The sequence below is a fragment of the Labeo rohita genome, chromosome 21 (assembly GCF_022985175.1).
Source record: "Labeo rohita strain BAU-BD-2019 chromosome 21, IGBB_LRoh.1.0, whole genome shotgun sequence".
In the NCBI taxonomy this organism is placed as follows: Eukaryota; Metazoa; Chordata; class Actinopteri; order Cypriniformes; family Cyprinidae; genus Labeo; species Labeo rohita.
In genome coordinates, this window is record NC_066889.1 from 6,745,747 (window position 1) to 6,772,595 (window position 26,849).

At 37.6% G+C, this 26,849-nt stretch overlaps 1 protein-coding gene across 3 annotated transcripts; it reads right to left on the minus strand.

Annotated features, from left to right (window-relative positions):
• Positions 1-900: 900 nt before the first annotated feature.
• nsd1b (nuclear receptor binding SET domain protein 1b) lies at positions 901-25,915 on the minus strand. 3 transcript variants are annotated; one of them, XM_051093165.1, is made up of 25 exons: positions 25,792-25,915; positions 25,537-25,667; positions 24,624-24,693; positions 22,589-23,199; positions 21,947-22,088; positions 21,617-21,789; positions 19,690-21,526; positions 19,480-19,592; positions 19,099-19,381; positions 18,797-18,897; positions 18,429-18,474; positions 16,917-17,098; positions 16,407-16,535; positions 12,205-12,328; positions 11,898-12,098; positions 9,957-10,136; positions 9,604-9,760; positions 9,296-9,501; positions 9,022-9,134; positions 8,666-8,935; positions 6,326-6,442; positions 6,098-6,239; positions 5,892-5,998; positions 5,229-5,430; positions 901-4,396 (listed from the first exon to the last, which is right to left on the minus strand). In XM_051093165.1, the coding sequence occupies exons 4-25, from the start codon at positions 22,937-22,939 to the stop codon at positions 3,882-3,884; spliced, it is 5,691 nt and encodes a 1,896-aa protein (XP_050949122.1). In that variant the 5' UTR covers positions 22,940-23,199; positions 24,624-24,693; positions 25,537-25,667; positions 25,792-25,915; the 3' UTR covers positions 901-3,881. The 3 variants fall into 3 exon arrangements, with proteins under 3 accessions (XP_050949122.1, XP_050949121.1, XP_050949120.1); XM_051093164.1 differs by lacking the exon at positions 24,624-24,693; XM_051093163.1 differs by lacking the exon at positions 24,624-24,693 and having other exon boundaries at positions 22,589-23,277.
• Between the last annotated feature and the right edge of the window lie 934 nt (positions 25,916-26,849).

Genomic DNA, 26,849 nt, shown 5'->3' on the forward strand with positions numbered 1-26,849 from the left:
TTCAAGAACACTTGATCAGTTGAATGGGGGTGAGGAAAACCAGCAGAGAAATTTCAGGAGTAGACATGCAACAAGCAACAATCATTTGTCCTATACATTAGCTTCACAGAAGACTACAAAGGGCGTTTGTTGCCAGTAATAGTGTTTTACACTACAAGGATTCAGTTCAAATTGTATGTTCATTCAAATCATTTTAGGTATCAGCCTTTATGGAAAATTTAACATGAATTCACTAAATGTCAAAGATTTGACTGGGAGTGTTTAATTATCAGGCAAAGCCTGTCACCTTCTCCCATATAGATTTAATGTATAAAAATGTATACAGCAAGACAGAGCAGACCGTCTTTTGCTTATCTGACTAGTCCAGTTAAGAGACTTAGTTGCACTTCAAGTTGGGACAGGACTTCCTGTTTGTTTGAAAATTTTGTAACTGTTAGATGCCACAAGTGCTTACAAAACCACACAGTTCACCTTTAAAGTCACAGAATAATTTACACCAAGGAATTTTGGGAGTATCTGTTCCTAAGTGGATATGATAAATCAAAACACATCCTTTGTAGATTGCCTCAAGTTTTTCTGGATTTTGTGCCAGTCTGGCAAATATTAATTTAAAGACAATTCTGGGTAAATTTCCTAAATGATCTTAAATAAATTATATGCATACTTCTAAATATTCTGCTTTTGTCCTAACATGTTAGCAGGCGAATTTGGATTATTATACAAAAGTGCTTCAAAATGATAGTCTTCAAGTTATTTAAACAGTTGCCTAGGATCGAGACACTGATATTTTAATCTTATTAATTACGATCACAATTTACTGCACTCTTAAGTCCAAAGTAAACTTCAGTTTGGACGCAAATGCTTAGCGTACATGTACAGACAAATGCACAGTGAACTTCATTTGATAGTGTACACAAACACAGGGGATACAGTACTTGCATGCTAAAAACGTTCATTTTTGTCCAGTGTCTGCACTATTTCTTTCTAGAACCAATAAAAACTGTACTATTTCAAATTTACATGACACGCACTGTATCCATATAGCCTTTGCGTAAAAACCGAGGTATACTAAGGGCTTTAATAAACTGCCTGGCCAAAAAAAAGTTGCTGTCTAGATTTAAATAAGCAAATATTTTAAGATTTTTAGATTTTAAGATTGAAGTATTATTGCAGTGATTAAAATTTTTCTGGCATGTTACGTTTTTCCCCACAGGACTGGTGTCCAATCTTTCACAATTTGGGCACAATGAATCTTGACATCGTCATCCAGTAATATGTACATGGGCATATCCAAAAGTCCCTTTAAAACAAGTCATTTCACTCGGTGGCCATCTTTGAGATGACATGTAGCTCCTATCTTTTTGAATGGAAAAACATAAAATTCTCCAAAACTGTTCACCAAGCTTATGATTAAATTTCATGGTAGAAATCACCAATGAAATCTGCTTCATAAATGTTGTTCCTTATGCTCCAATAGCATTAAAAAAAAACCCTGTTTTTCAGGCTAGATCAGCCAGTGCGCATGCACAGTCCTAAACGCACGTCTCAGAACACTGACTGTTTCTGTAGCAACCGGGACTTCTGTAGTGATGCGCTGACTTTACCGATTAGTGATTGGCTCTTTTACTCAGAGGGTGGGGCTTCCTTCAATAGAGCGGCCATAATGAGCGTTGCATTTTTCCCCACTCAAAACTATACAAGTGACACGTCTTTGGTGTACAGTGGGGGAAAAATTATTTGATCCCCTGCTGATTTTGTACATTTGCCCACTGACAAAGAAATGATTAGTCTATAATTTGAATGGTAGGTTTATTTGAACAGTAAGAGACAGAATAACAACAAAAAACTTATACATTGATTTGCATTTCAATGAGTGAAATAAGTATTGGACCCCTTTGCAAAACATGACTTAGTACTTGGCGGCAAAACCCTTGTTGGCAATCACAGAGGTCAGACGTTTTTTTGTAGTTGGCCACAAGGTTTGCACACATCTCAGGAAGGATTCTGTCCCACTCTTATTTGCAGATCCTCTCCAAATCATTAAGGTTTCGAGGCTGACGTTTGGCAACTCGAACCTTCAGCTCCCTCCACAGATTTTCTATGGGATTAAGGTCTGGAGACTGGTTAGGCCACTCCAGGACCTTAATGTGCTTCCTCTTGAGCTACTCCTTTGTTGCTTTGGCCGTGTGTTTTGGGTCATTGTCACGCTGGAATACCCATCCATGATCCATTTTCAATGAGGGAAGGAGGATCTCACCCAAGATTTGACAGTACATTGCCCGTCCATCGTCCCTTTGACGCGGTGCAGTTGTCCTGTCCCCTTAGCAGAAAAACACTCCCAAAGCATACTGTTTCCACCTCCATGTTTGACAGTGGTGATGGTGTTCTTGGGGTCATAGGCAGCATTCCTCCTCCTCCAAACATGGCGAGTTGAGTTGATCCCAAAGAGCTTGATTTTGGTCTCACCTGGCTACAACACTTTCACCTAGTTCTCCTCTGAATCAGCGGGAAGACCTTGCGGGAGCTGCAGGCTTTCAGTCCTTCATGGCGTAGTGTTTTACCAATTGTTTTCTTGTTGACTATGGTCCCAGCTGCCTTAAGATCATTGACAAGATCCTCCCGTGTAGTTCTGGGCTCATTCCTCACCGTTTTCATGATCACTGAAACTCCACGAGGTAAGATCTTCCATGGAGTCCCAGACCGACATGGATTAACAAACATTTTATGTTTCTTCCATTTGCAAATAATCGCACCAACTGTTGTCACCTTCTCAACAAGCTGCTTGGCAATGGTCTTGTAGCCCATTCCAGCCTTGTGTAGGTCTACAACCTTGTCCCTGACATCCTTCGACAGCTCTTTGGTCTTGGCCATGGTAGAAAGTTTGGAATCTGATTGATTGATTGCTTCTGTGGACAGGTGTCTTTTATACAGGTAACAAGCTGAGATTAGGAGCACTCCCTCCTAATCTCAGTTCGGTACCTTTATAAAAGACACGTGGGAGTTGCTGATTGATAGGGGATCAAATACTTATTTCACTCATTTAAATGCAAATCAATTTATAACTTTTTTGAAATGCGTTTTTCTGGATTTTTTTGTTGTTATTCTGTTTCTCACTGTTAAAATAAACCTACCATTAAATTTATAGACTGATCTTTTTGTCAGTGGGCAAACATACAAAATCAGCAGGGGATAAAATATTTTTTTTCCCCCATTGTAACTTCCGACATGGTTGTTTAAGAAATTAAAAGCTATGCAGTGTACCAGTTTGGGTTAACAGAACTGTTGCCAAACTTATAACATGCCAGAAACATATTAATCACAGCAATAACTAGCATATTAAACCCCAAATGGTGCCTTTTTTTGACCAGGCAGTTTTTAGGAACCACTTAATAGTAAAATTTACCCTAAGCTTAAATTCTGTACCATTTGCTCACAGAGCAAATATACAGCACAAATGAGTTTTGGTAAATGAGTTTATAGTCATTATTATTTGACTTAATAAAGAAGGCAATGGAATTTCCAAGGAAAAATATATTCCTTTCCCTAAATACTGTATCTTCATTCTCTTCACTGTTGCGTTTTTGTGATGTTCAACATCTTTTATAGTCCCAGACGTAGCAAGAAAAATGTAACATTGGCCACAATCTGATATCGCATAACGCTGTATGAAGTGGGTCCTGTTCAATCAGTGTTTGAGTCAGCCTTGTCAATCTGTGTCCTGTTCGTCCAAGAGATTACTAATGGAGATGCAAACCATCTTCAAGTATGTTGCAGTGAGAAGTTGATGTACATCAGATACCCTCAGAGAAAGTAGTGTGAGAAAACATGGCTACAAAGAGGTCTATTGGGAAATGTAAACCTCAGGTCATTAGATTAAACCTTCATACTTCGGTTTTCTTCTTCATCCTCAATCGTTCCGAGTTATCTTGAGTTACACTTTTCTCACCATCCCTTTCTAATAGCACCAAACTTTCTCCCTCTTCTTCCTTTTCTTCTCCATATGAAGAAATTGGTGAATATGCACAGTTCAAAGAGATGTCAAGTGGTGGAGGGCTGCTGGAGGGGCTAACGGAGGCATGAGGGGCTACATCAGGGGGAGAGGGATCCTTCGGGACAGTCTTAGTGTTTAGGGTTGTGGATTTGGTTTTGCCGGCTCTGATGAAGTTTATAGGGTATGGTGTCATGAGTTCCGTAGGATATTCACGAATCTCGCCAGGCTCCAGAGGCTCAGGGCCGCAGGGGTCATGCTCGCTGCATGACAAGCGGCCATCCAGTTTGGATATAAAAAGCATGCCGTCTCGATGTTCGACACAATAGGAGCTAGGGCACATCTCACAGAAGGAAGCTGCTTCCTGCCCACACAAGTCACACTGATGCCAAGGACACTCCCAACGGCCTGAAACGCAAAACAAGTTATTCGCTGATAATCTTCCCCTCCAGTGAGTTGTTAACAGCTGTGTGTGGATCACTGAGTCAGTGAACATTTAGATTGGATATGTGAATCAGATCAGTTGATTCACTGAAAAGATCTGACTCAAAAACGAATCAGATATCATTTTGTCTTAATTAGCAGTGAATATTAACTTTTAGGGATGGATCACCCAAAAATTAAAATTTAAATTAATTACTCACCTTTATGTTGTTCCAAACCTTTGTTCATCTTCAGAACACAAATTAAGATATTTCTGATGAAATTTGAGAGCTACTAACACAACTACCATGTTCAAGGCCCAGAAAGGTAGTAAGGGCAAGGTTAAAATAGTCCATGTGACATACTTTCTGTGGGCAAAGAAAACAAAAATAACGACTTTATTTAACTTCTTAATTTATTTAATTTCTTCTCATCCCTGTCGGTCTTCGACGCGTGTTGTCAGTACCACGACGAATGCGTGTCACATGGACTATTTTATCAGTTTCCTTACTACCTTTCTGGGCCTTAAACGTGTCAGCTGCACTGCTGTCTATGCAGGGTCAGAAAGCTCTTGGATTTCATCAAAAATATCAGAATTTGAGTTCCAAATTACAGGTTTGGAATGACAATAATTAATAACAGAATTTTTATTTTTGGGTCAACTATCCATTTAAATTTCATTTATAAATTCACACTCACAGAAAATTGTTGTATAATTTCAGAACACGTATGATCACGTATGATCTTCATTTATGGTGATTTGGCATTCTTTTTAAAGATACTGGCATAGAGAATTGTGAAATTCTTCAAGACTGACCTGCAGGTCTCTTGGTGAGATTGAGGCAATCGGCGTGGTAAACCTTAGGACAGCCTGGCCTTTTGCAGGACACAACCTGTCCTCCATCTCCACAGCTAAAGCACTCATCTTCCCGCTCCTTGATAACTTCCTGCTGGGATTTGCGCTTCATCTGAGACTTCTTCTTCAGTTTACGGCCTTTATCATCTGATGGGGGGTTGTTCTGAGACACAGAGTTCACATGTTTAACTACAATCACTTATTGAAGCAGAAAGGAATACTGAATTTGATTTGGATACCAAAAATGTTACTGTGAAACTTGTTTACATTAGAAAATTATATCAGTTTTGTTTTTGTTTCAGTGTCCGTTCGGTATTTGTTTTTCTATATTTTTTTTTACCATATAGACAGGTCATTGGTTTTCCTCTGTATTTTTTCCTTTATTAATATTGATAATAATAATAATTATTTTTAATTTACATTTTTCTAATTATTTTTACTATAGATTGGTAATAGGTTTTCCCAGTATTTTTTAATGTTAATAATAATGCCATTAACAATAATAATAATTCTAAAATATGTATATTTCCAAGAAAAACATATTGGTCAAACCAATTATCAGTCTTTAATTATGGCATAATATTATACTGTACAAAAGATAACCTCTGGGGATCAACTCCTTACTTTTGGCCTCACTCCCAGGAATCCACTGCAGTTAGATGCACCACACTTGCACACTGTCTTCCCATTGCCCAGACACTCAAGGTTATAGTTGAATGTTAACTCAGTGCCTTGGAAGAAAACATCAGCACTTAAATGTTTTTGCATTAGCAGTTTAAATGCGATGCTGTACTACAATATCTTCCACATAACAATGACATTTGACTTACCAGCAGGGACATCTGTAAGCGCAAAAAGCCCAACACGTGTGTCTCCGTTGACCGTCCATTTTTGAGTCTCGCAGTTTGGCTGACAACTGTGGTTCATAAAACGAGCTTCATTTCCCTTGGGCCCGGCATCAATAATTCGATCCTTCCAGAAACCGCAAAGGAACACATTCATTTTCCCATAACAGATATCACAGAAAAATTAAACTAGTGTTGTATTCAAATTCTCACCTTGTCCAATGTAAGCATGTAGAAATTGCCAATATTGTTCTCCTGAGCATGTTTAATCCGGGCACGACATTCTTCCTCGTCAATCACCTCTCCAACATATTCGTTAACAAATCCTCCCTTGGGTTGAGGATTAAAAACAAAGAATTTGTTAGAAAGCAGACTGAGCAAACAAGCTATTTATATCCAAATTCACACCGGCTCTCTATAGATATGTTTTAAGGGGGAGGGGATGGACTAATTGTAGAAATAGGCTATGTATGGAAAAATAGTTTCTCAGAAACTGTTGTGGTTACAAAGTGGTTGCCGAGCAGGTTCTGTGTGTCTCTGTGTGAATGAATGGCGCAGATGTGCAGTTTCGTTTACTACACACATACTGAAGCATATAGAAAAAATGTTTTCAGCCCCACATAAACATAATCTCTAGAACTGGTCTGAGAGTCACTTGATGAGCATTTTACCGCTTTCTTTTTCTTGTTTGTTTGTTTGTTTTAGAAAAACTACTATCATACCATATGCAAATATAACTTAAAGGTTTTAAACTTAAAGGTTTTCACAGCAACCAATCAAAATAAAAGTTTGATTTAACTTATAGATATTTATAATTTTCATATTTTAATTAGAATAACACATTAATTGCTTTTTTTCACATTTTCATTTTTAATCATGAACCTACAGGATGACAGCGCAGGGTTTAAAAACAACAAAATGTGGCGTGATAGATCGTTGTAGCTTCTGTGTACTCGTCTGTGCGTAATCAAACGCATAGAAAAACATAGAAAACATTTGCGATAGTTTCGTTTTTGTTCTGTATCCCACGCTCTGCTGCTACGCTGCAGCGCACTCGCCACCAACTGGACAGGGGTGGGAATTACAGCTACAATTTTACAATAGATCACACTCAGTGTAATCTGTCAAAATGACGGACGGCCTTCAGATTTTTCCGTCACTGATAAAACAAAAAATATTCATAATATTGATCAATTAGATATGCTTTTGATAATTAAAATGTAATAAAACCATTAAAATGGAATCTTAAAAAATTATATAAAACAGAATTTGGTAAAAAATAAAAATGTATTTCATAGGGCCAAACGTATTCATATTGTTAAACTAAATTACTGTTAAATTGTGTAAGTTTTATGATTTTATTGATTCATATATATATATATATATATATTTTTTAGCCATTAAAACAGACTGCAGAAAAATAAAAATGGAAAAAACAGAATTTTGAAAAAAAAAAAGGATTTCATAGGGTCCTATGTATGCAGTAGCTAATGGACCTTTGTTTTGACTGTTTAAAGCACTATTACATGCACTGTTGATTATGCACAAGTCTTCACAGACACAAAAATCGGACATCAGCAGACTGTGCTGAAAACAGACAAGGGAAGTATGCCTTTGGCTTCTCTTTGTGTGGCGTGCATGAAATGGGCTTTCACACTAGGTAGTTACAGGAACTCAGCTATAGGAACTAGCCACCAGTGAAGTCCCCTGAGAACTAGGGCTGTTTTCCTGGTTGCATTTGCACCACCAGTGGGAACTCTGAAGTGATGTAAGCCAGCCGACAGCAGCGTCATTTAGTCGCAGCATTCAACAACTGGAGGATGGAGAAGTGCCTTGACTTCAGCATCGGTCCATCCATGTTAGTGGAGTGAGTAAATGTAAATTATGCCAATGCACTAAAAAGCGGATACTTCCACCAACTGTTGCTGCACGTGAAGAATATTTTAAATTAGCTCAGGTTTTGGAAAAAAAAAACTTTAAGGGTTACTCCACCTCAAAATGAAAATTTTGTCATTAATCACTTACCTCCATGTCGTTCCAAACCTGTAAACGCTTTGTTCGTCTTTCGGAACACAATTTAAGATATTTTGGATGAAAACCGGGAGACTTGTAACTGTCCTATTGACTGCCAGGTAAATACCACTTTCAAGACCCAGTAAAGTATGAAAGATCGGCAAAATAGTCCATCTGCCATCAGTGGGTCGATCTGAATTTTATAAAGCGCGAGAATACTTTTTTTATGCAAAGAAAAAAAAAACTATTTTATTCAACAATTTCATTTTTTTTTTCTTGTCACTTCATAAAATTCAGATTGAACCACTGATGGCAGATGGTCTATTTTGACAATGTTTTTCATACTTTTCTAGGTCTTGATAGTGGTATTTACCTGGCAGTCAATGGACAGTCACAAACCTCCCGGTTTTCATCCAAAATATCCTAAATTGTGTTCGAAAGACAAACTAAGCTTTTACGGGTTTGGAATGACATGGGGGTAAGTGATTAATGACAACATTTTGGGGTGGAGTAACCCTTTAATATGTCATTAAATGTTACCTTTTTGATGTCGTGCACACAGCGCAGCCCCCAGCCTCGAGAGAGCGTTCTGAAGATCTCCACTTGGCAGTACTGTCGTTTGGTAAAGCACTGGTTCTGGCAGCGCTCACCTGCGGGACACACCTGTGGGTGACACTCATACAGCAGCATGCGGTTGATGCACTCCGAATCCATACCGCAGGGGTTCTCATCCGATGCTTTGCAATTGCAGCGTGGAATCTCCGAAAGGTCTGCTGAGATGATCAGCACTTTGCCAATTGGTTTGTTCACCTAAGGGATTGACCAAGTTAAGACTTGTAACAGCTTTATATAAAGCTAGCAATCAATCTTATAGTGTGTCTTGTAGGATCAAGTACCTTAATATGTTTGTATGGTGGAGGTTTCTTGTCATTTCGTCTGTCCTCCTGCAGCTGCCGCAGTTCTTTCTCAGCCTGCAGTTCTTTAAACCTTACTGCAGCTTCTTCCAATGCTGAACCAGATTTAACATTCAAAAATTGTGAAAAATTTTTTTTGGTCTATAAAAATGAAAGTCAGTGTTTTGGACTCTACTGACTGATCGATTTTAACACAATTTTTGTTCACTAAAAATGTTAATCTGATCGCTTAGAAAAGCAATAGTGCAAAATATACCTTTCTTATAGGTAGAATCAACCCCCTTTCCCATTTTCTCTTTACTGTTGGCATCACCCTCCATGTAAGGGAAAACTCGGGCTTGGTAAGTCCACAGGTAATCATTAGAGCCGAAGAAAAGAACTGGGAACTCTCCGACATCGTGTCTCATGCGTAGGATATTATCAGGAATGTCTTTGGGATTGCTAACCTCTGCCGGCCACCATCTATCAAATAGAGCAGAAGCTGTTGTGTACAATGACTGTAAAAGCCAGGAATTGATGACATTAAATGTTAGGAAGTTAAGAGTGGGTTTTGTGGTTGCTGACCTGTAGCGGCCAACTTTCACCCACACTACCTCCTTGTAGTGCGGTTTCTTTCCAGCACGACAGTCGTTGCAGTACCAGCTGCCTTCGGGCATGTCGATATTCAGACACTCTCGGTGAAACGCCGCAGGACATGACTCGCAACACAGCAGACTACCTCCTGTAGAGAGAAGTGATACAGATGTAGAGAGGAACTGTTTTGGATGAGGAAATGTTTCTGATGAGGTCATATTAAAGTTAACATGAAAGGGAGACATCAAAGATTTTAAATGTCATTTAAAATAAATTATTTAGTGCACATAAAATCAGAAGTGCAAATTGTAATGGAAATTGGTGTCCAAGGCAGCTGAATTAACCTTCTGAGCAGACGAAGCACCAGCTGACGTTGACATGCTCGTGGTTGCGGCAGCCTTTTCTTGGTGTGAAGTGATTGGGACACACAATGTTGCTGTCGGTGAGTGTGACACTCCCAGCAGGTATGCAGAAATCATTGGCATGATATGCCACAGGGCATCTGATACAGCGGGTTAGCTGGCCTGAAACACAAAATACAGTAAATTTAATAATAAAAGCATGCAAATTTGAAATATGAGTGATTTAGATGCTTGTTAGTGTGATAAGTTGGTACCATATTGGTTTTTGGTTTCAGATTATGTTTTGATGCCTAATTAATTAAAAAAATTTTTTTTTAATTAATTTTAATTAAATTTCAAATGATTTTAGTTGTTAGTGTTCTATTGTGTTTGATTAATTCATTAATTTATTTATTTATTGTGGTGATTTGCAGTCCGGAGGGTATGGAAGCCTGTTTCTGCCACTGAATAAAAAAAATTAAAAAAGGTTACTGCGACTTTTATCTTACAATTCTGACTTTTTTCTCTCAGAATTGCGTGATATAAACTCATAAACTTATAAAGTCAGAATAGCAAGATATAAACTCACAATTTTGATTTTTTTCTCAGAATTGTGTGATACAAACTCAAAATTGTGAGATAAAAACAATTCTGACTTTTTCTCATAATTTATATCTCGCAGTTCTGAATTTTTCTTGCAATTATGACTTTTTTTCTCAGAATTGTAAGATATAAACTCTCAACTGCAAGTTGTAAAGTCCAATTTTAAGGGGAAAACACCCCCAGAATTTCGGCGTTTAAATCTCACAGTTCTGATTTAACAACTCACAATTGTGTTACGAAGTCAGAATTGTGAGACATAAACTCACAATTTTGACTTTTTTCCTCAGAATGGTGTGATATAAACTCACAATTTTTTTTTAAATTAAGTTTGTGTCTTGCAATTTCTTGCAATTATGACTTTTTTTCTCAGACTTGTAAGATATAAACTCGCAATTGCGAGTTGTAAAGTCCAGTTTTTAGGGGGAAAAAGAGAATTTTTGAGTTTATATCTCTCAATTCTGACTTAACTCGCAATTGTGTGATATAAAGTCAGATTTGTGAGATATAAATTCACAATTGTGACTTTTTTTCTCAGAATTGTTTGATATAATCTCACAATTGCAAAAAATAAAGTAATAATTGGAGGATAAAAACTTCTTTCCTTTTTCTTGCAATTCTGACCTTTTCTATGAATTCATAAAGTTATACAGTTATAAAGTCAGAACTGCAAGATAAAAACTCACAAATCTGATTTTAAAAAGTCTTTATTTCTCAGATTTGCAGCTTATATCACGCAATTCTGACAAAAAAGCCAGATTTGTGAGTTTTTATCTCACAATTGTGAGTTTGTATTTTGCAATTCTGACTTTATAACTTGCAAATGTGAGTTTATATCACTCAATTCTGACTTCATTTTACAGAATTGCGAGAAATAAAGTCAGAATTGCAAGATAAAAAGTCACAATTACCATAGGCTTCCATAAGAGGTTAGTTAGTCGATGTTAGTGACTACTGCAAATCTTAGTAAATCATGTTGCATGACATAAATTTCCTCCCATAAATTTTGCACCTGAAAGGTAAACTCTTACAAATGCATATGCGATAAGATCAGCCGCAAAAATGACCGTCCGTACCTTTTCATCATTCATTTTTCACTGCGCGTCTTCAGAAAATCCTAAGAGTAGTTTTATAACACCAAAAGAGGATTTGCGCTGACGGAAGCTGTTAGTATCTCCTAGCAATGAGGGGAGTTTCTGTATGAGTTGTTTGACATGTTGTGTTGAAACAACTTGAAAGTCCAGTGTTTGTGATTCTCAGTCATTTAGTGCATGATGAATGTAAACCAGCCCTCATATGTAGCATCACCTGATATAGAATGTAACTACTCTAAGCACAACAAACCTTTAGATACAGATGGATTAGTAGGGTTTGCGATGAAACACGACAAGCAGGCGTGGAGAGGGCATCGAAAAGCCCGGTTCAGAGGTACTGTGGGTGCATGGCTGGCAGCACACTCCCCATGATAGAACTTCCCACATCCTGGAAGCATACAGCGCCTGACGTCCTCACCCATGCTCTTACAAGAAAAGCACGAGTGTATACCTAGTAAAATATTCACAAACCAGCTATCAAAGGGCAGTAAAACTGTAAAATTACATCAAGACTTTTTTTAAATTGTTGATGTGTGAATTATGAAGCTGGCTCTTACCAGACGTGCACTCCTGACATAAAAATTTCCCTGCAGGAGGCTCATTCAGGCCAGTGCACTGTAGATGGAACAACCCACAGCATTGCCCTTCACACAGAAGAAGATCTCCTTGCTTCTCACATGCCTTCAGAAACAGCAGAGGTGGTCATTAAGGTGTGTCCTAATGTATACCATCAACTGGATTTAGTAAACTTAATATTTTAAATGATTGGAAAAATCAATTTGCTAAAACATCCTAATATCGATCACTCCACTTTTAGTTTTAATGCCATAGTTCACCCAAAAATGTAAATTCTATCATTGATTACTCACCTTCATGACATTCCAAACCCGCAAGAACTTTGTTCATCTTCGGAACACAAATTAAGATATTATGGATGAAATCCAAGAGCTTTCTGAACCTGCATAGACAGCAACGCAACTGACATGTTCAAGGCCCAGAAATGTAGTAAGGACATTGTTAAAATAGTCTGTGTGACATCAGCAGTTCAACCTTAAAAGAAAAGTTCACTTCCAGAACAAAAAAATAGAGATAATTTACTCACCCCTTTGTCATTCAAGATGTTCATGTCTTTCTTTCTTCAGTCGATAAGAAATTATGTTTCTTGAGATAAAAAAAAAATCAGGAATTATCTCTGTATAATGGACTTAAATGGTGCCCCCAAGTTTGAACTTCCAAAATGCAGTTTAAATACAGCTTCAAATGGCTCCGAATGATCCCAGCCAAGGAAGAAGGGTGTTATCTAGCAAAACGATCTGTCATTTTTTCGAAACATACTTTTTAACCTCAAACGCTCGTCTTGTCTGAGTTGTTGTCTTGTTTTTTTTCCGGTTCAATGCGGTCAATACAGTTAGGTTATGTCAAAAAACACCCATTTCTGACTAGCGTCCTACATTGCTGCACAACCCAGTGTTTACAAAGTAAACATGCAAAGATGATCAAACGCCTTTTACAAAAAAAAACAGTGATGTAGGACGATTTTGACGTTGAAAAATGAAATGTTGAGTTTTCAACTGTATTGAACCGGATAACAGAGACTACCCATCGCAGAGATGAGTCAAGACAAGCATTTGAGGTTAAAAAGTATATATATTGTCAATTTGTTTTGAAAATGACAGATCGTTTCGCTAGATAAGATCCTTCTTCCTCGGCTGGGATCGTTTAGAGCCATTTGAAGCTGCATTTTGGAAGTTCAAATTTGAGGGCACCATTGAAGTCCAATATATGGAGAACCTTCCTGAAATGTTTTCCATAAGAAACATAATTTCTTATTGACTGAAGAAAGAAAGACTTGAACATCTTGGATGTCAAGTGAGTAAATTACCTGTAATTTTTTATTCTGGAAGTGAACTTCTCCTTCAATGTTATGATGCTCCGGGAATACTTTTAGTGGGCAAATAAAACTAAAATAATGACTTTATTCAACTTTATTCTATTTCTTCTCTTCTGTGTCAGTCCTCGCCACATGTTTAGGAGACTACCATACATGTGTTGTTTTCTTTGTGCACTAAAAATATTTTGTAGCTTCTTAACAGTTGAACCACTGATGTTACATGGACTATTTTAACAATGTCCTTACTACCTTTCTGGGTTTTGAATAGAATGTTTATAGAATGTTGATGTCTATGAAGGGTGAAAAAGCTCTCGGTTTTCATCTAAAATGTCTTAAAGGGGTTCTATTATGCTCTTAATTTTTTGGAGGGTTGTACTAGAACAAGTTTTTTTCCTTGGTGGTTCTAAAAACGCTTTATTTTTAACATAATTTACATTAATACAATACATTTCTCCCAGCCTGGCACAAATGGCTTGATTAGTTCCGATTTAATGAAGGCCGCCTTCTGAAAAATTAAATGTGTTTGTGATTGGTTAGCTCTCCCACTGCGTTATGATTGGCGAATAGCTTAGACGGTATTTCAGTACTGCCACGCCCCTTGTCAAAGAAGCAAGTTCCGTGTACAACTGTTAGTGCATGCTAGATTAAAGTGATTCTTATGTTTTAAATATGGATATTTTTCTTACAAAAACGCATCGATTCGCTACAGGAGGCCTTTATTGACTCCCCTAGAGCCGTGTGAGGTACTTTCTATTATGGATGGATGCACATTATTGGATTTGTTTTGGATTGATGAAGAGAAACATCCATCTATGTCATTCTAAAGCTTGGGAGTGCCAGGATAAATTTTAATATAACTCTGATTGCATTCGTCTGAAAGAAGGAAGTCATATACACCTCGGATGCATGGAGGGTGAGTAAGTAATACGCTACAGTAGTTTTGGGTTCTGTCGTCAGCCTGCGAGATCACTGATACATGATATTATCGTGCTAATTCATTTAATTATTTACATACTTATTTTCATTGCCCGAAACCAGCTCCAGCATAAGGCATAAAGCAGCCAAACATTATCAAAGAACATCACTGATTAGCCTAGCCTATTCTAGTGCAGGTTTATGCATTTTAAAAAACATTTGTGTTATAAATGAAGCTATCTACACTGTATGATGAATAAATCTCTTACCACACACTGCACAACTCTGCAGCGCGTTACAGCTCCGACACGGCAACCAGAGTAGCTTGCGGGTCTGGCATGTGTTTCGACTCCCTGTACTGCACACGTCTGTAGCGTGTTACAGCTCTGAAGAGGCCACTCTGGTCAATTCTTGTGTTTATACCATTGAAGCGGCTCTCCACGCTGCATCGCTAAAGATAGCTAATTCCCTACCTTGTCCCTACCCAGCCCCCAACAATTCGAATTTCCATAGGCGGGATTTCATTTAATGATATTCTAATGGACCGCGTTGTGACATCATTGCATGCGGAAAACAAACGTTGTAGTCCAAAGGAGGCGTTCGTTGTAGTTCTTTTACAGATATTTTTTAAAAACGAAATATCTCCCTTTGGAGTGGACTTTGAGATTTGTAACTTTGTAACTTTTTTATGCCCAAAGATACACACCACACACTGACTAAAATTCAAAAAGTGAAAAATCATAATAGCACCCCTTTAATTTGTGTTCTGAAGATGAACAAAGGTCTTACGGGTTTAGAACAACATGAGGGTGAGTAATTAATGACAGAATTGTAATTTTTGGGTGAGCTCTCTCTTTATATATTGTTAAAAGTTTTTCCAATTGAAAATGATTTGACTCTTTCAGTTTTCTATGGTTAAAGTCGGCATTAAATGAAAATATACCCTATTTTTTAAATGCATGTTCTAGATCTTACTGTGAACAATCTATCCATGCATTCATCCATTCATGTTTAATTTTTATTTTTATGTTTTTTGTTTTGTTTTGTTTTAAACTGACCTAATAATTCTTAATCAAAATGTCTTGATTTTGTGGTAAAACGACAGACCTCTCTCTGGTGATGAATGGCAGAGTTCTCCAATCATTTAGTCCACATAAACCCTGCCCTTTCTTACAATTTTATCAAGAATTTTATTTTATTTTATTTAGTCCCGAACTTACATTTTTTTTTCTTTCCTCGATAATCAATTTCACATGGATGTACATCATAAAACAAAGATCTCTTGCTACTTTTTGTTTCGTCACAGCTTTAAGTCTCTGAAAACCGCCCCACACAAAATAAAAATACAGGTTATTGTCAATATTTATTGTGATGTTGGTGCCGATAGCCGACATAAATTGATAATTGATGCAAAAGTTCGAATCCCGCTTCGAGGACCTTTCCCGATCACACCCCCTCTCTCTCGCCCACTTCATTTCCTGTCTCCTATACACTGTCACAATAAAGACCAAAATGTAATGTAATTATTGTGATAATTTAGCCATTTCTGTTTAATCTTCCTTTACTAGTAACAATAATTGTTAGACAAAATAAACACCAGTTTGGTAAGGGAGATTCACTACTACAAAAACTATGAACTTGCGATATTAGTTTTAATTCTATGCTAACTGTAGTTTGATTGTATGTGTTGCTGTGTCAATAAAAGGTAGACAATAAAAGTTAAATGATAAATATTAATATCGATAATCGCAAAGTCCACACCACAGTTATAACAATAAACAAATTAAGAAAAATTAACAAATAAAACATTGAGTCATACAGAATTCACACGATTTTAACAAGCTTAAGTGCTTAAAGTGGCAGATGACATAACAGTTATCTGTTTGTGTGAAAACTAATATAGTTATCATTACAGTTACCTTTAGTGGTGTGAAGGAGTTTTAACACACCTACCTGACACACATTCTCCTTGAGTAAAGTGCTGCCACCCTTCTCCCCTGAGAACCTTTTATCTGAGACTCCTTCATCAGGTTGTGAATTTGCTTCTCTTTCAGAACACAATCCATCACTAGATTCAACTATCTAAAGTAAATGCCACATATTCAGGTTAGTTAAATAAGTGAGCATTTAGGAAGGTTGATTTAAATGATTTTCATTTAATTATTTGTATTGTGGTACTGAATACTGCATGTCACTGTGTTTTTAGAAATCAGATTAATTAATGTAAACAGACTATGTAAGAAGGTAAGGTAGTCATAGTGGCCACTTTATAATGCACGCCACCAATACCTACAAAGGCCAAAGATGATGTTGTTATGACATCCACCTGTTGACCATGCCTGTGTGCTTCTGCTGCCGTATGATTGGCTGATTAGAAATTTGCATTATGAAGCAGCTGTATAGGTGTACCTAATGAAGTGGCCACTAAAAAATAACAGAAGTATAAGACTTAATTTTACTGACCTCTGGACCTGAGCATTTGAGATCCTCTGAGCCATCCTCAGCTGTTTCTGGGTTAACTGCATGAGGCATTGCAGGGGCAACTTCTGTCTCCATCTCTGTGTCTTTTTGGATTGGGGCAGTTGGTGTGTCAACTGACTCAAAAGACAGCTTGTTCTTAATTTTTGATGACTGCTGTCCCATCCCTTCATTTACAACACAATTGAAACATAGATTTATTCAAAAGACAATCAAGGCACCAAATAAAAATGCTGAAAAGATTAAATTACTGTTTACAAAAAATGTTTAGTGGCAGCCTATCTCAGCTCTTCTAGTACCCCCAAAAAAATCCCTGCTTTAGATTTGAGACATCTTGTTTCCAAAAGATTATTTGAGGTTGAGTCTTCTTCACATTTCTATCATCAAAGGAAGAAAAACTCATGATTTGACATAACTGATGATAATTCACTGATTGCTGGCATTATGAAAGCCTCCTCTAATGGATTTTAACCCAAATCAGTATCAGTTTACATATCATTTGGTGGCAATGGTCTCTATGAACAACTTTCAAGAAACAGGGTCCTGGAATTGTCTCTGGTTGCCAGCCATGTCTTAAAGGAGTAGTTCACTTCCAGAACAAAAATTTACAGATAATGTACTCACCCCCTTGTCATCCAAGATGTTCATGTCTTTCTTTCTTCAGTCGTAAAGAAATGTTCTTTGAGGAAAACATTTCTGGATTTCCCTCCATATAGTGGACTTCTATGGTGGCCACGAGTTTGAAGAAGAGTCTTATCTAGCAAAATGACTGGTTATTTTGTAAAAAAAAAAATTACAATTTATATACTTTTTATCCTCAAATGCTCGTCTTGTCTAGCTCTGCGTGAACTCTGTGTATTCCGGTTCAAGACAGTTAGGGTATGTCGGAAAACTCCCATCTCATTTTCTTCTCCAACTTCAAAATCTTCCTACATAGCTGTTTTACCTTTTTTTGTAAAGGGTGTTTGATCTTCTTTGCATGTTCACTTGGGTTGGTTCTTCTGCAGCGATGTAGGACGATTTTAAATGAAAATGAGATGGGAGTTTTTAGACGTACCCTAACTGTCATGACCAGAAAAAAACAAGAGTTCAGACTGAGCTATACAAAACGAGCGTTTGAGGTTAAAAAGTATGTAAACTGTATTTTAAAAAAATAAATAAATTACCGATCATTTCGCTAGGTAAGACACTTCTTCTTCAGCTGGGATTGTTTAGAGACCTTTGAAGCTGCATTTAAACTGCATTTTGGAAATTCATATTTGGAGGCACTATAGAAGTCTATTACATGGAGAGAAATCGTGAAATGTTCTCCTCAAACAACATAATTTCATAACGACTGAAGAAACAAAGACATGAACATCTTGGATGACAAGGGGGTGAGTAAATTATCTGTACATTTTTGTTCTGGAAGTGAACTAATCCTTTACAATAATCATGTTAACTTTATGATTTATTTTAAAATAACACATACATTTTAAAAGCTTTTAATGGTCAAACCTGAATTTGCAGATTGTCCGGATGAGCAAATCTTCTGTGACTTCACCTGTGAATGATAATAATAAATATTAGCCCAATTTTTCATTCATTAGACTAAACAGTAACACTTTAGTTCAGGGACCAGTTCTCACTATTAACCAGTTGCTTATTAGCATGCATATTACTGGCATATTGGCTGTTTATTAGTACTTATAAAGTAGTAGTTAATAGTTAGTTATTAATGAGAATTGGTCTCCAAACAGAAAAATGTGACCAACTAAAGAAACTAGACTGCAATTGCAAGAAATATGTATTTTGATAACAAATGTTCTTTATCTAGTTATCTATCAAAGTAAACTTTCTAAAATAGTTATAATTTAAACAAGTACCTTTCTCTTAGGGACAAGAATTGGTTCAGCTTCAATGGCGCTTTCTAGAATCTTTTTGGTGGGTTTCCGTTGTCTCTTTGTGCTTAGACATACACCATCACCTATTTAAATGATGAAAAATGATTTATTTTTATCTGATAATCCTAAAAATAAATAAGAAGTAATGGTTCTGGCTTGCAATAGGTCTACATGTGGCCAATGCAAAACAGAAATGTTTGCGAAATAGCAAACTACTTTCCTAACTGTCGTAACATTTCTGACTTTCTTCATAACTACATAAACTTTCAGAAAGAGCTACTCACCAATGGCTAAAGCATTTTGTCTTTGAAGCTCCTCCTTATGACAAATTTCAGTACATGGGGATGGGATTGTTTCTGGAGGTGGAGTTAGTGTGTCTACAGACAACACCTGTCTCTCTTGACATGGCGTGGGATTTATTGAAGGAGTGCTCCGAGACAGGTCTTCTGGAGGAGGAGTCTGTAATTCTGGCAGGGGTCTTGACACACCTTGTTCTGTCACCTGAGGTTTCTGTATACTTTCACCAGATGTTTTCTCCACTGGGCCACTACAGTTGTTGTTTTCAACCTATTCATAAGTTTTAAACAGTTGCCAGAATGTTAAAGGGAGTTACAGCATACAAGAAAACCACATCCAACTTGATTAGCTAGCATAAACTGAGCTACCTTAGTAAAGGACTCAGGTTTCTTTTTTGCTTTCTTCTTAGTGGAAAACAATTGATCGTATTCCTCTGTCCATTCTATGAGTCTTTTGCTAGGTTTTCTAATACGTTTGCATTCTGTGAAAAGCACAAACATTTTTGAGCCCACTTAGAAACGACAAGACTACACATTATCCTTAAATGATGCTAGCATGGATTACATTGACTACCTTACCTGTTGGGATGTCATTTTTTTGACAGCTGTCTTGAGTAACTTCAGATGCATTGATGGTAGTTTCCTTCCCAGGCGCAAAAGGACAAGACTTATTTGTATCACCCACCAAAACATCACAATTTTCTGAGGATAATTGTTCGGTTTGTTGAATGCTAGTACCTTTGACTACATGTAACGTTTTGTTACTGACTTGGTCAAACCTTTGCCAACGCTTTTTGGGCACATTTGCTGAGAACTTGGAGCCTGGTTCTTCTGAGGGCAGGTGGTGATTAGATACCAGTTTGTCAAATGTATCTTTCAAGGGGATGTTTGCTGTAATCTCAGTGGTTTTCTTTTTCGAACAATGTTTTTTGCTTGGTCTTTGAGCATTTTTTGAAATGGTAGAGGTTAGCTGAATTTCCGGGATCATATTTGTCCCAGACTTCATTTTCTGTTTTGGTGTGATTTTGCCCAGTTGACATTTTTGCGTATCCACTGTGTTCATCTCATCCTTTACGTCCAGAATCAGTGATGGCTCCTCTTTAATAAGTTCATTTATGGGTAACGGTTCTATTACCAATGCGGTTCCATCTTTTTCCCGGCTATCGTGCATATCCTTGAGCATCATTAGGAATGTGCTAAACTTATAGTTTGCATCAGGATGAAATGACAAAGGCTGGCCACTTTGTTCATTTGTTAGTGATTTGAAGGTTATTTCTTTCATGTTTTCCACATCTTCCATCTTTAAGCACAAAGATGGAGTAGAACTAGAAGATGAATCAGAAGCGTGACTCTCTTGTTTGCATTTGGATGAACGAAAGGTAACAGGTTCTTGAGATATCAAAGAAGCTTCATCTTCAGATTTGACTAAATTTGCATCGTCTTTACAACTCAGAAGATCTGATGATTGCTGAGTGCGTATGTTACTCTTTGAGCGTTCTTTCAAATCACAGCTGGCTGTAGTTGGCATCTTCTGTGATGGGACATGGTTGTCCACATCTGTTGTTTCAGGCATTGTAACATTAGAAGAAGATTCACAGTTCTCGACATTTGATGCAGACTCTTGGTTTATAAGTTGTTTTTTCATCCACTCTGCCTCTTCCATCGCCTTCAGTGCTCTTGTCATCAGGCGACTACTTGCTGGAAGGCACTTCACTCTCCTATCGAGAGCTTTCCTGGCTTCGGTAGATAGATGTTCAATTCCAGTGATGTGATTGTCTTTGGGTTTCATGCTTGCGGAATCTGGCATCTTAATTTTACAAGATACCTTCCCAAAAGAACAGTTCACAGATTTAATTCCAGCACGACTAAGTCCCCCGTTGACTTGACCTTTCCCTGTTTTGCTGAACCAAAGGCCACCCTGGTTCTCCACGTTCTTCTTTACTTCTTTGTCATTTGTAATGGGAAGTTGACTTGAGGTTGAGTTTGACTGATTATTAACAGCGCAGTGCTTCGAAATTTGCTCAGTGTTTTTGGGACATCTTCGGATCTGTGGTACAGAATCAATGTCAGAGTAGGGACTGTCCAACGCTTCCATAATCGTATCCTTCTCGCAAAGAAATTCCTCTGGTTTTTTCAAATGTGCTGAAGACTTTCTCTGTTTCTTTTTGGTTTTAGACCCCTGATTATGTGGTAAGGTATTCAGGTGGTCTTTTTGTGTAACTGTTCCATTGGTCAGAGGAGTAATGTTGGGTAATTCCACTGGCACAGAAACTTTGTTTTCTGTGTTATTTGTAGTTCCTTCAGAGATTGTTTTGGTGAACTCCGAGCAGAGAGTGGTGACCCTTGGCTTCTCCAGGAGAAGTGCTTCTGCTTCAACCACACTAGCTCTCCAAGAGTTCAGAAAACGCTTGGGTATCTGCAAAGTAACCCAAGAGTAACAATTTCACAAGGGTTTTAAAAAGGTGTCACAATATCCATTTAACTGAAAGGATGTTTCAGAAATTACAGAGTGTCTGGCGTTTTCGTCTTGTTGGCGTCCACTTCCTTTCACAAAAGGGAGATTGTTAAACTGATATCCACCCACAAATATATGAGTAGATCGCTCAGGGACCCACGCCTGTTCTTCAGGTTCCCCAAATGTCTTGAGGAAATACTGACGATTGCTCCTATCCGGTGGCTCTGAAACACAATCACGCAAAGAAATTTAAGGAAGGACAATTTGATTTCTTAGGGTGGATTATGTGGAAAAGAAGACATTGAACAAGTTGTGAATGTGGTTCATGAAGTTAGAAATGGGTATTCTGTGGTATTATGTCTTCTGTGTTTGCATACTTACCTTTAATTCTGTGGTAAACGCCCTCAACTGGGTGAACAGTCACCTGACATGGCCACCATGGTCTACGGTTGAATTTAGCCCATATTACTTCACCCTCCAAATATTTCACTGGTGGTAGAGCCTTTGTTTTCACTTTTTTTGTCTGCTGGTAGACATCATATATAATTGAGTTTAATTTACAGCTAAATTGTTTCAGTATCACCTACTAAAACATTTTTCAAAAATATTTAATATAATTCATTCAGTGTTTTAGCATATACATTTTATAAATTGTTATATTAGTAGATATATATATATATATATATATATATATATATATATATATTTTTTTTTCTCTCTGGTCAAAGACCATGCATAATACATAGGTATGGTCAGACTGAAAATACAAAAAGAAAACCACACAATTATTGCTTATTGGCATTTTTTTTTGTTAAATATATACTTTTGCCAAGCATTAGAACACTTTCAAAATTAAAAAATATGTACTGCTCTCTAAGCTAATATTATGAAAACTGTATCAGTTTCAAGATTTTACATGTTCCTCATTTCAAGAACCAGACAGTTGATTCTAGTATGAAGAAATATCTAAAAATACTGGTAGTGGTTTGATGTTGGGGATGGTGGGACAGAACCAGAACTTGCCATTATAATCCCAGCAGGCCTGCTCACAAGAGAAGAAAGCCCACAATCACTTGTAGACTTGTCTTCAAATACAGCTTCTTGCCCCAGAGATGAGCGAGCATTTGAAATTTTGCTTCTAGATTTGACATCCAGTTTTGTCTTCAAATTTGTATTTGTTGTATGTTCTTTTGTTGAGCCACACGAGGCTCTTTCCAGCTGAGACACCGTCTCTGGATCCATAACTTCATCCTCGTCTTCATCTTCAAACAGAATTGACTCAAAGTGCAGTCCATTTGCAAAAGGACTGGATGAGTCCAGACTAAAATCAGGGCTGGGTGGGGATGTGCAGCTGTCAGTCAAAGCTGCATCCATTTTGAGACGGATCTATCAACAACCCAGTCTGGCTACCACGCCCCCATCTGAGTTCCTTGTGTGCACACTGTCCCATAAGCCTTGTGGGTCCCTGTCAGGCAGAGGCAGGTCCTGATTCCCAAAGGTTGGATCGTTAAGGCTTCTTTAGGGACTTAGACTTTAACCCATAGACAGATGAGACAGAAAGGGCCAGGGTTAAAGCCAAGTGTCTGTCTTCTGGTTGGTGGGGCTTTCCATGTACTTTCTAGTGGATCAGGCACCTGTGGACAGGTACGGCAATGTGCTGCATTACTGAGAGTATGCACATGTGGGCGAATCATAACGGCACTGTTTCTTATCTGAAAAACAAATTTGTATATACACATAAACATTCACTTCATCTGTGTGTGTAAAAAACAATTAGTGCACAATTCTGAAATGAATGCTGATAACAATACACACCCACTAGTCAAAGTTTTCACTTACTTGACTGAAAACTTCTTAAAAATGCATTTAGATGCTTAAATGCTTGAAATTAGATCAGAATACAAATTTGTGCATGCTTACTTGTGAATTCTTTAAAAAAAAATTAAGGAATAGCAGTAACAGTAAATGTTATGCATTGCTATTTGCAACATATTTCCACTCATTTAATAATGAGCTGGAAATGTTGGGCTAAGAACCAGTCTTGGTTATTCCAAAACATTAAATTTCTTCTGCTTTAAAGGAACACTCCACTTTTTTTGAAAATAGACCGGAAAATGTTCCAACTCACCTAGAGTTAAACAGTTGAGTTTTACCGTTTTCAAATCCATTCAGCCGATTTCTGCATTAGATTAGCATAGATCATTGAATCTGATTAGACCATTAGCATCTCGCTCAAAAATGACCAAAGAATTTTGATATTTTTCCTATTTAAAACTTGACTCTTCTGTAGTCTTCTGCATCTACACAAACTTGCTGGTCACTTTCAGGCGCTGCGTAATATCATTGCACCTGCTGCACCCATGGTACGGCAGCAAAGTTCCTTGATTATTATGTGAGAGTATAGTTCCTAGCCTTATCTGCCTAGAAAATCACAACTTTTTTTTGTCAGTCTTAGTACACGATGTAACTACAGAAGAGTCAAGTTTTAAATAGGAAAAATATTGTCATTTTATATGGTCATTTTTGAGCGAGATGCTATCGGTCTAATCAGATTCAATGATCTATGCTAAGCTATGCTAAAAGTGCTACCGCCAGACCTGGAGATCGGCTGAATGGATTCGAAAACGGTAAAACTCAACTGTTTAACTCTAGGGGAGTTGGACAATGAGCCTATTTTCAAAAAAAAATTTGAGTGTTCCTCTAACCTTTCAGACATACTTTTGTATTTGGGGTGATGGCCTTGCTGCAGGAACAAGAAATCTGGTACAAGGCAGAATTCATAGTTCCAACAATGATGGCAAGAAGGGCAAAGCTGTTGAGTTGAGTTTCCCATTATTGAGTCAGGGTTTAGTTTTTTCCAACTATTCATTAAAACCAAAAAGCCCTATTTTGGACACTGTCCACAAAATATTCTTCCATTACTCTTCTGGCTCAACTACATGACCTTTGTACAATTTTGGACAGGTCGCAGTGTTGTCACAGTGTATCCTTATAGTCTACCTGATGGTGGACTCCAAGACAAATCTTAGACAATGTCCTGAAGATCTTTAAATGTTACCTTGAGGTTCTGTGTGACCTCCTTGAAAATTATATCCTGCTTTTGGAGACATTTTTGCAGATGACCATTTCTAGGTAAAGTAAGAGAGTCAGTTTGTATTATACATAGTTTTTTTGAAACCCCACTCTTCTAGAAATACATTTTGTAACCATTTCCAGCCTGGTGACCATCAGCTTTTACAGAGGTTCTCAGAAATATGTTTTGACCAGACATTGATGGAGATAGAGATTACATTATTTCACATACCCCTATTTGTAATTATTATTGAATTATTATGATATGATAATTCTATATGTTAATAAAAAAAGTTTACTCCTGAATCATTTTGATTTTTTTTAAATAAATGAGTGGAACTTGTGGAAGTGAATACAAATGTTGTTTATCATTTATTTAATTGGATTCTATTTATCTAGTTACAGGATTTATAAGGAAATTTGTTTACAATGCAGGTAAATTATATGTTGAACTAAATACATTTCTTATGCGTTCACAAAGTTTCTAGCGCGACTGCACGTTCGGAGCGGATTAATAACGTACTGCTTACTATTCCTAGTAGGGGCAGTATGGTATGCCATTTCGAACATACTCCATAACACAGGAACGCAGCCATGAAAGCGGGAGCACATATATGACAGAGCGAAGATTGAACTCTGACTGACACATTTCACATGAAGAAGTACAACATGATGATGATGATGATACAGTAATGACATACATGTAAAACTGGCAGCGCTGGGCTCATTGTCACGCGTGCTAATCTCATTAATATTTATATGATATTATATGAATAATATCTCTCTCCCGAACAAACACAGAACGAGTTCACAGAGTTACATCGGTCTTCTACTTAATATTTCGTTATTTTAAAAAAACACAAAATGTGATGCCCAAGCAAACACCGATGGAATCTTACCATTTACATGTTGGTCAATGCCACTGATATTAAAAACTCTTCGTTTGTGCGCCTGAAATGACCTTTTTTCCCAAATTGTGAAAGTGGATCAAGAAAATCCCAGCCGCAGCTGCAGTAGTAGGCCAGAGAACCTGAGAACACATTCATACTATCATCACTCTAACCCTTCAAAATAAAAACACATCAAACACATGCATTATAACACTCACACAGAGAGGAACCTTTCCAGTGCGCGATGTCTGAGTCACAACGTACCTTTTGAGTTACGATACGGACGTTGTACTTTTCATTTTCAATGATTATGGTTTCCTTGCTGTCGACCTGCCCCTGGTTCTGTTTCAAGCCCGTGACTGTATGTGTCTATGAACAGCAGCCAATCGGCACGGCAACCCAACCCCCTGTGAGAGGAGCTCTCCTCAACTCCTGTGCTTCACTTTATCCCAAAATACAATTATACATTTCATAAAACGCTCAAATGTACGTTTAATCTAGCATTTGGCGTCCTATTAATAATATTTTTCCACTCACTTGCAAGAAACTGTGCTCTTGTGACGAGGTAACAGTTCTGCCCATAAGTGATATTTTCCTTAAATCACATATAATCCTATTCTGAAATAAGCCCATGCATTTATCACAAAGCCGAAAACATTCGGAACCGTAGGAAAAACGCGATTTTATTCAAGTTCAGCGCTCCTGATCATTCAAGATGGAGTCTGCCGTGAGCTGGCACAGGCCACAAAGTGTTAAATTTCGATTTGAAGTAGGGCTTTATACATTCAAGAAGTTGTGACTCGTCTTTCAAAGACGCTTTTTCGCATTAGAGTTGATAAAATGACAGTGCGCGTTAAGGCATACACGTACGTTAAGCATTGCTGCGCAATAAACACTGTCATAGTTGAATATATATTTATATATTCTAAGAGGATTTTGTGTAACAAACAAGGCACACAGAAATATCGCAGGCAACGCAGCACAAAGCACTTCTCCGTTTCATTCAATCACATCTCTAACATATGAAAATTACATCGAACCTGCGTTGATCCTTACATTATTTGGACGTGTAAACATCTAAACAGCGCATTTGTTTTCTTGCTCTGCCGTTTGTGTCATTTTTTTCTGAGGAGAGGGAAAATGGAGGAGTCCGACACCATCTCGACGCTTGTGGCCGAGTTTAATATCGTGTGAGCGCGTGAATGTGACACTGGAGGGCTTTAATGCGACGAGCAAACAGATTTAGATACCGTTTCAAGACGTGACAGCGATAAACGTATCTGTGGTGCGTGGCAACACGTCTGTTCCAAATCCTGCATAAC

What these genes read in the sequence shown, in the direction of transcription:
- nsd1b (XM_051093164.1), bottom strand. Translation starts at nt 22,939, where the DNA reads ATGGATGCAGCTTTGACTGACAGCTGCACATCCCCACCCAGCCCTGAT. An exon ending in ACAAAATGCTTTAGCCATTG is followed by an intron (nt 18,898 to 19,098) that starts GTGAGTAGCTCT and finishes TCATTTAAATAG; the next exon opens with GTGATGGTGTATGTCTAAGC. An exon ending in TTCTTGTCCCTAAGAGAAAG is followed by an intron (nt 18,475 to 18,796) that starts GTACTTGTTTAA and finishes TATCATTCACAG; the next exon opens with GTGAAGTCACAGAAGATTTG.